Source organism: Sarcophilus harrisii, chromosome 1 (assembly GCF_902635505.1).
Source record: "Sarcophilus harrisii chromosome 1, mSarHar1.11, whole genome shotgun sequence".
Taxonomy (NCBI): Eukaryota; Metazoa; Chordata; class Mammalia; order Dasyuromorphia; family Dasyuridae; genus Sarcophilus; species Sarcophilus harrisii.
This window is the reverse complement of record NC_045426.1, coordinates 654,092,994-654,105,690: the sequence shown is the minus strand read 5'-3', so window position 1 is coordinate 654,105,690 and position 12,697 is coordinate 654,092,994. Positions and strand designations below refer to the sequence as shown.

Genomic DNA, 12,697 nt, shown 5'->3' with positions numbered 1-12,697 from the left:
CATGTCTCCTCATAATATTCATTTTCTCTTATTGTTAACCAGTCAATTGCCACCCTTAGGAATACCTACCCTTCCATGGATTCTATGAGAAGTTTTTGTAATTTGAGAACATCACTGACTCCTTTTATTAATTCTATGCTACCATGAATAATAAAATTACCCAGAAATTATATCTCAAATTTTTTATACATCACTCAGAACTCATTAATTTATACACACAATCCATACATCTTCTAACTTCCGGATTACTGATAAAGTTACCACTAGTCTCCTCACCAGGTTCCCATCCTCAATTATATATAATCTTTACTCCTCACTGTCACAACCTCATATACTCATTCAGGTGTCAAATCTTGTTTCTATCTCCTCATCACCTGTCTTGTATGAGTACTCAACAAAGTACAGGCCCTCCTCACGTCTCTCTTAGACTAAAATAGTTTCCTTGCTCAAGTGTTTGCAATCCATCCTCCATTCAGATGCCAAAGTGGTTTTCCTAAAGCTTAGGTCTGACCATGTCACTCTTCTACTCAATATAAATTCCAGTAACTAAATGCTTCTATTTGACATTTAAAGCTCTTCCAAGTCTGGCCACCTTTTGCAGGAAGCCTTCCCTACCTCCCCAACTGCTACTTAGACTTCTCTTCTTTATCTTTGTATATGTTGTTTCCTCCATTAGAATCCAAGTTCCTTAAGGACAAAGATTTTTTTTTTTTTTTGCTTTTTCTTTGTTTCCCCAGCACTTGTCACAGTGCCTGATATATAATGACTACATAATAAATGTTTGTGGATTATTGGACAGATAGAACAATCCATGCAACTGGTGGAGAAATAAAGAAACTAAAGCTAAGAGGCTAGATGACTTTTCCTGAGTTATTTGGCTACAGACTCATTAAATATCAGGGCTGAAACAGACCACAGAGAATGTTAGATTTTTTTTTTCCCCTGAGGCAATTGGGGTTAAGTGACTTGCCTAGGGTCATATAGCTAGGAAGTCATAAGTATCTGAGGTCATATTTGAATTCATGTCCTCCTGACTTCAGGGCTGGTGCTCTATCCACTGCACCACCTAGCTGCCCCTGAGATGATTAGATTTAAGGTTTTTAAATGCCATCTGATCTAGTCTACTCATTTTACAGATGAAGGTATTGAGGCAGAGGAAAGTTAAATGATTTACCCAAATTATACATCAGTAGTAAGCAACAGATCTAGATTTGGAAACAGATCCTATGATTCAAAAGTTAATGTTCTCTTGTACACAGCAACAAGAAGATTATGGGATAACCAACTGTAATGGACTTGGCTCTTTTTAAAAATGAGGTGATTCAAGACAATTCCAACAGTTGTAAGACAGAAAGTGCCATCTGCATCCAGAGAGAGAACTATGGAGATTGATTGTGGCTCAAAACATATTTTCACCTTTTTTGTTATTATTGTTCATTAGCTTGTGTTTTATTTTTTTTCCTTTTGATCTGATTTTTCTTGTGCAACAATGTGAACATGGAAATATATTTAGAAGAACTGCACATGTTTAGCCTATATCAGATTGCTTGCTGTCTTGGGGAATGGGGAGAAGAGGAAGAAAAATTTGGAACACAAAATTTTGTAAAGGTGAATGTTGAAAACTATCTTTGCATGTATTTGAAAAAATAAAATACAATAAAAAGTTAATGTTTTCTTCACTCTTTCCCAACTTTTTTTTTTTTTTTTGGCATAAGTAACCTTTCTTAAAATTTTCCATGCCACCATAGTACAGTAATTTTGATATTATTCACTTGTTTTTAAATTTAAAAAACTACAATGAACTCAGTAAATGTTCTATAATTAATTTGCACTTTAATTACAACAGTATTTTTGGTAATTGTAATTTAATTTGAAAAAAAAAGTAACACGCAAAAGTAACAAGTAACAAAAAATCATACAATTATCTCAATAGATAAATAAAAAGGTGTTTACAAAACATCTATTCTTATTTTTTAAAAGTTAGAAAGCATAAGAATAAATGAAGCTTTTCTTAAAATAAATAGTATCTATCTATTATCTGAAATAGAGATAAACTAAATAGATGCCTTCCCAGTAAGATTAGAGGTGATACAAGGATGTCCATTTATCATCAATATTCTAGTAGAAATTTTAACTATAGCAATAAGACCCCCAAAAAGTGAAGGAAAAAGTAGAAGTAATGAGAAAACAAAATTATCACTTTCTGAATATGCTATGATAGTTTACTCAGAGAATCTTAGAGTTAAATTTTAAAAGTTGTTGAAACAATTAACATCTTTAGCAAAATTATAGGATACAAAATAAATCCACACAAATTATCAGTATTTCTATCTATATGTTACCAAAAAATTCCAGCAGAGATAGAATGAAAAATTCCCTTTAAAATAAATGCAGATAGCATAAAATATTTGAGTCTACCTGCCAAGATACATGAGAACTAAAGAAACAATTATAAAACACTTCACACAAGTAAAGACATAGATAAATAGGTGAATAAAATATTACTTGCTCATGAATAGGCCAAGCCAGTATAACAGAAATGAAAATGCCACCTAAATTATTACACATTACTATAAAGAGCTAGAAAAACTAGTAACAAAATTCATTTGGAAGAACAAAAGTCAAGAATAGCAAGAGAATCAATGAAAAATAAAATGCAAAGGAAGAGGGCCAATCAGTACCCGATATCAAACTACACAACAAGAATAAGTACCAAAAATAAGTACAAAGCATGGCAAACAAAATGGATAATTTTGATTACATAAAATTATAAAGTTTTTGCACAAACAAAACCAATCCTGTCAAAATTAGAAGTAAAGCAGGAAATAAGGGGATCATATATATTGGACTAATTGCCATCTAGGGGAGAAGGATGGTGGGGGGAGGAATTGGAAAGTAATAGGAACACAACCCATTACCAAAAGGGTTAATGCCAAAGAATTATCCATACATGTTTTGAAAAATAACAAGCTTTAATTTTAAAAAAAGACTTATTTACTGTGACCAACACAATGATCCACCAGAATGCCCAAGAACTTGTGATGAAAAATGTTATGCATCACCAGATAAGAAAATTAATGGACCCAGAATTTAGGCTAACAATTTTTAACATAGAACATGGCTAAAGTGAAAATGCTTTGTATGACTTCATATATATGATGGTTATCATATTTGTTACTATTTCATTGTCTAGGCTAGGGGGTAGAAAGAAATTGTAACTGAAAAAATAAAATATTAATACATGTGTGAGGCTTTTATTATTTATAGAAGGTATGTCTCTGAGTCATTTGATGATCTAACTCCTGTAGTTTTTATAGCTTTCAGAGTCTGGCTAAAATAATGAAAGCTTCAACTTCAGATTCCATATCTAGTTTGTTTCTGAATTTAACTTTTAGTAACATGATATAGGAAAAGCCATCATATACTTCCCATATTTATCAGATTATCGACTTCCTAGAAGTGAATTTGGGCAAAAGAAAAGGATTCAAAAGGTTGGAAGAAGATTCCCCCCTTTAAGCACAAATGAATCACTGAGAATAAATTCACTGAGCCAAAAATAGTTGCCATTTATGCTACTTTAAGGTTTGCTAAGCTTTGTTACAAACATTATCTCATCTGAGGTTCAAAAATGGTCCTATATGATGGTAAGTACTTCAGGTATTATAACCCTACTTTATACATGAGGAAAAAGGCATGGAGAAATGATTCCCATGATCAACCAATCAGTGTTCCTCCAAGACTAGCCCTTTCCATCATATTAATCTACCATACAGGGTGGGTGGCATAAATGTCAGCTATTTTTGGTTCAGTGGATTTATATTCTCAGTGATTCATTTGTGCCTGATTGGGGGGAGGGGGGGGGAGAGGGGGAGGAAACACCACCAAAAACTTGTCTTTTGGATATGGAAAAAAATCAAATGACTCAGTCAATATATCTCCTTTAGACAATAAAAGCTTTACAAACATGTATTACTAATTTAATTTTCAGTTATATATTCTTTCCCTTTGCCCACTGAGAAGGTAAGAAATATAATTTCAGTGATTCATTTATGCTTCATAGGCTTTTTAAAGTCATTTCTTTTAGCCATGTTCACTTCCTGGAAGTGAACAATTTGATAAATCTAGGAAGTACCTGCTGCCTTTTCCCACATCATATGCTTTGAGCACCAAACAGGATTTTATTGTTTGATCATGTGGATGACAGCAAACCACTGTTATTAACTCAGGGATTCTTTACATTTTTTTTTCATGTTTTAGACATCTCTTAACAGTCTGGTGTCTTATATGAACCCCTTCTCAGAAATGTTTCTAAGTGAATAAGATTGCAAAAATAAACGATATTGAGAGTTACCAAAAATTTTTGTTAAAAAAACAAGTTCACAAACTCAAAGTCAGGAATCTCTGGCTGATTGTATCCCCTCTCTATAAAAGGGATAATGTCACACCTCTCAGATTGACTAAAATTACAGGAAAAAATGATAAATGCTGGAGGGGATGTGGGAAAACTGGAACACTAATACATTGTTGGTGGAGTTATAAAGTCAGCCAATCATTCTGAATAACAATTTGATTCAGTAGTGTCTCTACTGAGTCTATATCCCAAAGAGATCACCAAAAAAGGGGAAAAAACCCATATGTGGTAGTCCTTTTTGTAGTGAAAATGAACTGGAAACTGAGTGGATGCCCATCAGTTGGGGAATGGTTGAATAAGTTATGGTAATATGAATATAATGAAATTTTATTGTTCTATAAGAGATGAGCAATCTGATTTCAGACAGCCTGGAAAGACTTACATGAACTGATGCTAAGTGAAGTGAGTAGAACCAAGAGAACATTGTATACCACAACAAGAGTATATGATGTTCAATTTTGATGGATGTGGCTCTTTCCAACAGCAAGGTGATTCAAGATAATTCCAATAGACTTGTGATGGAGAGAACCTTCTGCATCCAGAGGGAGTTTTATGGGTACTGAATGTGGATCTCAACACTGTATTTTCGCCTTTTTTGTTATTTGTTTTTTCTTTCTCTTTTTTCCTCTTTTGATCGGATTTTTCTTGCGCAGTATGACAAAAGCGGAAATATCTTTATCCGAATTGTACAAGTTTAACTTATTTTGGATTACTTGCTCTCTAGGGGAGTTGGATATAGAGGAGGGAGAAAAATTTGGAGCAGGAGGTTTTGCAAGGGTAAAGGTTGGAAACTATCTTTGCATATATTTTGAAAAATAAAAATTTATTATTAAAAAAAAAATAAAAGGGGATAGAGGACAAGTGACTGTTTTAAAGTGAATCTCCATGATTCATGAGGGTTAACCTCCAGTTCATCTGACCCTGTGGTGTGGTGCATACTGAGCATGATGGTCCCATGTGACAATTCAGGTGCCAGGGCTGGCTTTGTAGTCATAAATTCATAAACCTGGAGCTAGAAAGAAAGGACCGTGGGATCCAACCCTCTTATTTTATAGATGAGGAATCTTAAGGCTGGGGAAAAGTTGAGTGACTTGGCAAAGGTCACACAGTTAAATCTACGGCAGAATTGGAACTTGGGTCTTCCTTGACTCCCAGTGTTCTTCCTTTCCACGGAAACATTTATCAGTTGAACAAGCTGCTAGTCTGTGATACTAGCGGTCCATTTGTGACCTTAGCAAGTCAGCTCCAAGGGGGTGGGCAGTTTCACTCGTCATTTGCACTTTGCGGTTCCTTCAATTTCAGCTTCTAGAAGCAGCTTTTTGATCCTCTTCCAAGCCAGGGCGTTTCCGGGATCGCCTCTCTCCTATCCTTCCTGTACTTTGTACAGCGCGCTTTGTATGTGTCTCCCCCACGGAGCAGGAAGCGCCTTGAGGGCAGGGCCGGTTTTTTTTTTGTTAGTTAGTTTTTTCTTTGACATCTCCAGTTCTCGGCACAGCCCTGGCTAGAGTGGCCTTTTAGTGAATGCTAATTGTCCGAATTCTATCCGGACCCCGGTCTTCTCTGTAAAACGCGTCGGGTTAGAAGATTTAGAAGGTCAAACCCACGGGCCGAATGCGCCTCACTGCTTCTCCCTTCCCACCCCCCCCCCCTCCGGATCCCACCCCATCCCCGCCCCAGGCACTGTAGGGACGGTTGGGACGATTGCGTCCCTAGCTACACGGTCCCGCCTGCGACACAGACGAAATAAAGCGGGAGCGACTAGGCCAGGGTCTTCTGTGGCGCAGAGGATCACCATCTCGCCGGGGCTTCCCAGCCGCCCTGGGCGCTGCCCAGCGCCCCCTATCGCTCTCCTACCCGAGAGGGCCTCACGGACCACCCACAGAAGGAATTAACAACAAAACCCCGCCTCAATCCGCCCCACCCGAAGGTGGTCTACCACCCAAGCTTCTGATTGGCTCTCTTGCCGCTCTCTTCCTTCCAAAGATTGCCGGGAAATGGAGTTGCCTGGTGGTTGAAGGCGGTTGAAGGCGGGCGCTGAAGGAGTAAACGAATCGAGAGCGATCGTCCATTTACTATTGGTCAACGGAAGGTGACGTTTGAAAGAGCCTAGCCTATCCAGAGATTCCTCGCTTTTCCCGGCCAGCAGTTGAGAGGGGAGTGGGACGGAAGAACTGCTTTGCATGCTGGGAAGCATAGTTCGGACAAGATCACCAACCCTAGCCCCGCAACCGTCACAGTCTCGTTGGTAGGAACTACAATTCCCACACAGCCCTTCTCTCCTCTGGTTCATGTGAACGGCTCCCGCTTCCTGCTAGCACTTCCGGGATTCTTGTTCTGCGCGGCGGCCGTCCCTATCGGAGAACTTCATTTCCCAGCGGCCCTCGCGCGCGGCGAGCCCCCGTAGGCTCCTCCCCGCCGCCGGGCGCCATTTTGTCCTGCCTGCGGCAGGCCTAAGATGGCGGCTGGGGAGAGGGTGAAGGTTGCTGGGCTCTAGTTCGCCCGCCGCCGATCTCGGCTCGGCTCGGCTCGGCCCGGCCCTGCCCCGGCCCCGCGCGGCCGATGGGCGGGGGGCGGCGCGCGCCATGGATCTGCGCACGGCGGTGTACAACGCAGCGCGCGACGGCAAGCTGCAGCTGCTGCAGAAGCTGCTGAGCGGCCGCAGCCGTGAGGAGCTGGACGAGCTGACCGGGGAGCCGGCGGCCGGGGCCGGCGGGGGCCCGGCCGCCGGGGGCACGCCGCTGCTCATCGCCGCCCGCTACGGCCATCTGGACGTGGTGGAGTACCTGGTGGACCGCTGCGGCGCCAGCGTGGAGGCGGGCGGCTCGGTGCACTTCGACGGCGAAACCATCGAGGGCGCGCCGCCGCTGTGGGCCGCCTCGGCCGCGGGGCACCTGGGCGTGGTGCAGAGCCTGCTGCGGCGCGGCGCCTCGGTCAACCGCACCACGCGCACCAACTCCACGCCGCTGCGCGCAGCCTGCTTTGACGGGCACCTGGACGTGGTGCGGTACCTGGTGGGCGAGCACCAGGCCGACCTGGAGGTGGCCAACCGGCACGGGCACACCTGCCTGATGATCTCCTGCTACAAGGGCCACTGCGAGATCGCGCGCTACCTGCTGGAGCAGGGCGCGCAGGTGAACCGGCGCAGCGCCAAGGGCAACACGGCCCTGCACGACTGCGCCGAGTCCGGCAGCCTGGAGATCCTGCAGCTGCTCCTGGGCTGCAAGGCGCGCATGGAGCGCGACGGCTACGGCATGACCCCGCTGCTGGCCGCCAGCGTCACGGGCCACACCAACATCGTGGAGTACCTCATCCAGGAGCAGCCGGCCCCCGAGCCCCGCCTGCGGCCGCGGCCGCCCGAGGCCGCCCTGCCCAGCACCAGCTGCGGCGAGCCGCCGCCGCCCCACGAGAGCTGCTGCCCCGCCAGCCGCGAGGCCGCCGTGGAGGCCCTGGAGCTGCTGGGCGCCACCTTCGTGGACAAGAAGCGCGACCTGCTGGGCGCCCTCAAGTACTGGCGGCGGGCCATGGAGCTGCGGCACCAGGGCGGGGCCTACCTGCCCAAGCCCGAGCCCCAGCAGCTCGTCCTGGCCTACGACTACTCCAGGGAGGTGAACACGGCCGAGGAGCTGGAGGCGCTCATCACCGACCCCGACGAGATGCGGATGCAGGCCTTGCTGATCCGCGAGCGCATCCTGGGGCCCTCCCACCCCGACACTTCCTACTACATTCGCTACCGAGGGGCGGTGTACGCCGACTCGGGCAACTTCGAGAGGTGCATCCACCTGTGGAAGTACGCCCTGGACATGCAGCAGAGCAACCTGGAGCCGCTGAGCCCCATGACCGCCAGCAGCTTCCTCTCGTTTGCAGAACTCTTCTCCTACGTGCTGCAGGACCGAACCACCAAGGGCAGCCTGGGGACCCAGATCGGCTTCGCCGACCTCATGGGCGTGCTCAGCAAGGGGGTTCGGGAAGTGGAGAGAGCCCTGCAGCACCCCAAAGACCCTGGGGACGCTTCGCAGTTCACCAAAGCCCTCGCGATCATCCTCCACCTGATCTATCTTCTGGAGAAAGTGGAATGCTCCCCCGAACAAGAGCACCTCAAACGCCAGACTGTCTACAGGCTTCTCAAGTGCAGTCCCCGGGGCAAGAACGGCTTCACCCCCTTGCACATGGCTGTGGACAAGGACACGACTGCCGTGGGCCGCTACCCGGTGGGCAAGTTCCCCTCTCTGCACGTGGTGAACGTGCTGTTAGAGTGCGGGGCTGACCCAGACAGCAGGGACTTTGACAACAACACCCCGTTGCACATAGCTGCCCAAAACAACTGCCCCCTGATCATGAGTGCCCTGATGGAGGCTGGTGCCCACATGGATGCAACTAATGCCTTCAAGAAAACCGCCTATGAGCTGCTGGATGAAAAGCTGCTCAGCAAGAGTACCATGCAGCCCTTCAACTACATTACCCTCCAGTGCCTTGCAGCCCGTGCCCTAGACAAGCACAAGGTCCCGTACAAGGGCTTCATCCCCGAAGAACTGGAGGCTTTCATTGAACTGCACTGAATGGGGGGAGGGGGGTTCCCCCTCACCGTCCCTCCTTGCTCACCATCCATCCTCAGCGGAGAGGGAGGTACCAGGGCTTTGTGTAACACCTTATATTTCCCACCTCCCCAGATTGTGTGGGATGGCTTCTGGTAAAATGTGCCTCGGGGTGGGGTCTAGAGCTTCCATATTCCCCATTGACTTCTCCTTTGAGTGAGAAATCCAGAGTTAGTACACCATAAAGGCCTTCAGGGAAGTGCACCAGGAAGCTACCTTCCCTCAATCAATTCAATTATTGCTAGAAGGGAGAAAGAAACGCCAAGTTCTTTCATGAGTTCTGTGTTTTCCTGTCCTCCCGAGTGCTGGGAGGCTTACGTTGACCTTACCATAGGGGCAGAGAGATGGAAGCCGTGGCCTTCCTAACCTACCGGAACATGAGATAGAAGCAGAAAATGGTTTATTGCCCTCTTTCCCCTTGGATGCCCAATCAACTCAGCTGTCAGGGCTCTCGAGAAGCTATCTCCTGACTTAAGGGTCGCGGTGGCGCAATTTTGCAATTCAAGAAGCAAGGCGATTTCTTTTTCCTAGTTTGTCCCCAACTACTCTGTGTTGTCCTGGTTACCATGGAGTGGGGGTCAGCTGGAGCCCAGTAGAACTGGCCACCACTTTACACAGCTTTCAGTTGGTTTGGTTTTTATTTTTTGAGTGACCAGGTCGCAAGTGTTGTGCAGAAATCCTAAGATTTTGCTGCCTGTTTGTGAAGCTGGATTTCTGCGGTTCCCCCCAATCCCACTGACAGATCCGTTTGATTGAAAGCAGTATTTGTTTTGCAGTCCCTTGTATGGGCAATGCAGGTCAAAAATGGTGTGTGAAGACTTGTGTGTGCTTTACATTTAATATGGAAGTCTGGCTTCAATCCATAAAGCTCTATAGACAGTTCCATTTTTAAAACCTCATTCTACCCTTAGCACATGGGCCTCCCAAATTTCTCCCCTTGGTAGGAGAGCCCCCTCCCCAACTCACTTGCTTAGAAGCCATGAACCAGCACTATGTTCGAGGGGCTGTGCTCAACACCGGTTCTCTGATACAGAAGGAGCCACCAAAGCTTTTGTTTCCATATTAAAGCCAGAGAACGTTTCCTACCCAGCATCAGTCTCCATGCTCATTTTGTCATTTAATTGATAGACTCCGTGACTTGGGGGCTGTAATTGTTTTTAAAGCCGTCTACCAGAACTGGAGGTCCCACATAGGGCAGTAGTTTAATAAAGAAAATGCAACTAGAATGTCGGCATTAGGCCGTCAGTGACGGGCTTTAAACTCGAGTTTACAGAAAGCTCTGTTTCCCGTAGCGGGAGGCTAAGTGCTGGCAAGAGCAGGTGGTCTTGGAAAACATGCCATCACGGGTTTTTTCTCAGGAGAGATGACTGACTACAGAGGCTTTGGCAGGCATCAGGGAGATTATTGGCCTGGCCAGAGTGAAAGTCTAGCAGAAAAGGTTAAACAGCTGCCCCTCTTCATTTTTGGAGAAAGGTCAGGCTCAGGAGAGTGAAGTTTTGACACTAATCCACTGTACTGCATATCTAAAAGCCACCATTAGATTAGTGTTTGCAGGCCACCAAAGACCAGGATGCTGATAATCTGATGCCCTGCCCCTTTAAGGAAACCAGGTCTGTCGTTTAGTTTTGCAGTGTTAAACTATAAATTGATTTATTTATAAGACAGCTTAACTTCTATCAAGGTGGAAAATGCAGTTAATGTTCTCACTGGAATGCAGAATAAACTAAAAAAAAAAAAAAAAAAAAAAATAAGCTTGTTTAATGTGTGAGCCTAAGCTCCTATATTTAAGTAATTAAAAAGAAAAGACACTAGACCGACTTGCCTGGGAATTCCTTGGTGGTTGCTCATTTGTGTGGCAAAGGGGCTGGGGAGTGGGTGAATGGGTTGGATAGGGGAGGGAGTCTCCGCCCATTCTAGTTTGACCTTGTATTTCAGGACTAAGACTCCTCCGTTCCCCCCCACCCCCCCGAACTCTACGGTAATATATACCACATCAATAACTGGACAGAGGAGGCCTGGTTGTGAAGTGATTTGTTTTGTCCCCTTGGACTTTCTTTGCAAGCCATTGGCCAGTGGAGTCTTAAGGCTTCCAAGAACCTCAGAAAGTTAACAGCCTCCCACTTTTGGATAAAATTGTCTTGCAAATTAGCATAGACAACTTCTAAACTAAGGCAAGGTAAGGTTAGCTCTGATCAAAAACAGCTTGGGGGAAGTGTCTTGCTGGGCAGTTGGTAGTGCTTCCGGAAGGCTGGGGATGATATCTTTGGACTACTGGATTTAACCTTCCGGATCTGCAGTTCTCCAACGTTGACTGTCACCCCCACCCCCCAAAGAGGCATCTGACATGTGTATGGATCTCAAGGGAAGGAACTTCCTTTTTGATGAACTCTAAAGTGAAGTCTACCTAATGACTATACCAGGAGCACCGTGGCCCTGGAAAGGAGGCATCCTGAGGGGAGAAAGTAATCCCTTTTCCCACTAAGTGCCTTTTCACCAGCTTAAGTTGCAACCTTAAACCTGTTGATTTATCATTTTGAACTGATTGATGTGGTAGGTTTTTATAAATTAGCCATTCCATAAGTTTGGTTTAATTCTGAAAATCAGATCTTAGCCCCTTTGTAGTTACTAATGTCTACAACCCTTCTCACTGTGGTAGAGGCCATAAAATGATGTGTCCAATGCCCAAATAAGATGAGATTCTGCTGTAGCTTCCTAGTGCCATGTGTCTAGTGCTATGATTGTAACTGAGCCAACACAGTCACTATGTAAATTCTATGCTATCATTTTTATCCTATTCCTTGGAAGAACCGTATGATGGTAACCAAGTATTCATCGCTTTAACCACAAAAGGGGGGGAAAAAAGATGGCTCATATTGAGATTTCTCCAAACATTTTTCAAGAGAAAAAAAGACCTAATAAACCTAGAAAGCTGTTTCACCAACCTAGTGGTTGAAACTATTATTGAATGGTTAACAGCCTTCCTTTGCATGGCTTCCTAATCTCTCAAAATCCAGTTTGGCTTGAGAAAAGGATAAACACTGGATAGGTTTCTTTTTCCCCCTCCAAGTGCTGGCTCCCTAAATTCATGGCATGGATTAGCTTAGGGACCCAAGCACTAGGACAAAAAAGACCTTTGAGTTTAACCTCAGAGGGTTTGTTTTCCTAAACTGTAAAATGAGGATACTATCCTACCTCACAGGAATGTTGTGTGTGGCATTCAAGATTGTAAAGTGCTTTTGACTTAAAAAAAAAAAAAAAAATGCTATAAGTATATTTTTCAAGAAATAACCTTCAAAAAGTTGGGTGTACATTTTTAAAAATTGTGTACATTAAAGAATTATGGAATATGCCATATGCCTGACCCTATGATGGCCAAGGCTGAATTCTTGTGTGTAAATTAAGGGTCCCAGAGTAATAGCATCAGGACTCTGGGGGGTGTATTTTTATGTTCATATTAGTATTAAATCCAAAAAGCATGAAATAGAAACAGTTGGAGGTCCATCCCATTGTGCTGAAGCTCTCTGTAAGCTGTTAAAAAGCACAGCACTGTCCCTAACAAATTACAGATTGTATTACACAGGCAATCAAGTCACATATAAAGGGATGTGTCTTAAATCTCTTGCTAGAACATGAAGTACTGACAACAGCCCAAAGACCTTGACAAGAGAAAAATGTAAATTGGAAACTTTGAAAA

At 44.6% G+C, this 12,697-nt stretch overlaps 1 protein-coding gene across 1 annotated transcript; it reads left to right on the top strand.

Annotated features, from left to right (window-relative positions):
- Positions 1–6,137: 6,137 nt before the first annotated feature.
- FEM1A (fem-1 homolog A) lies at positions 6,138–10,832 on the top strand. The gene has a single exon (XM_012542027.3). It carries the CDS (start codon positions 6,994–6,996, stop codon positions 8,965–8,967), a length of 1,974 nt encoding a protein of 657 aa, XP_012397481.3. The 5' UTR covers positions 6,138–6,993; the 3' UTR covers positions 8,968–10,832.
- Positions 10,833–12,697: the final 1,865 nt, after the last annotated feature.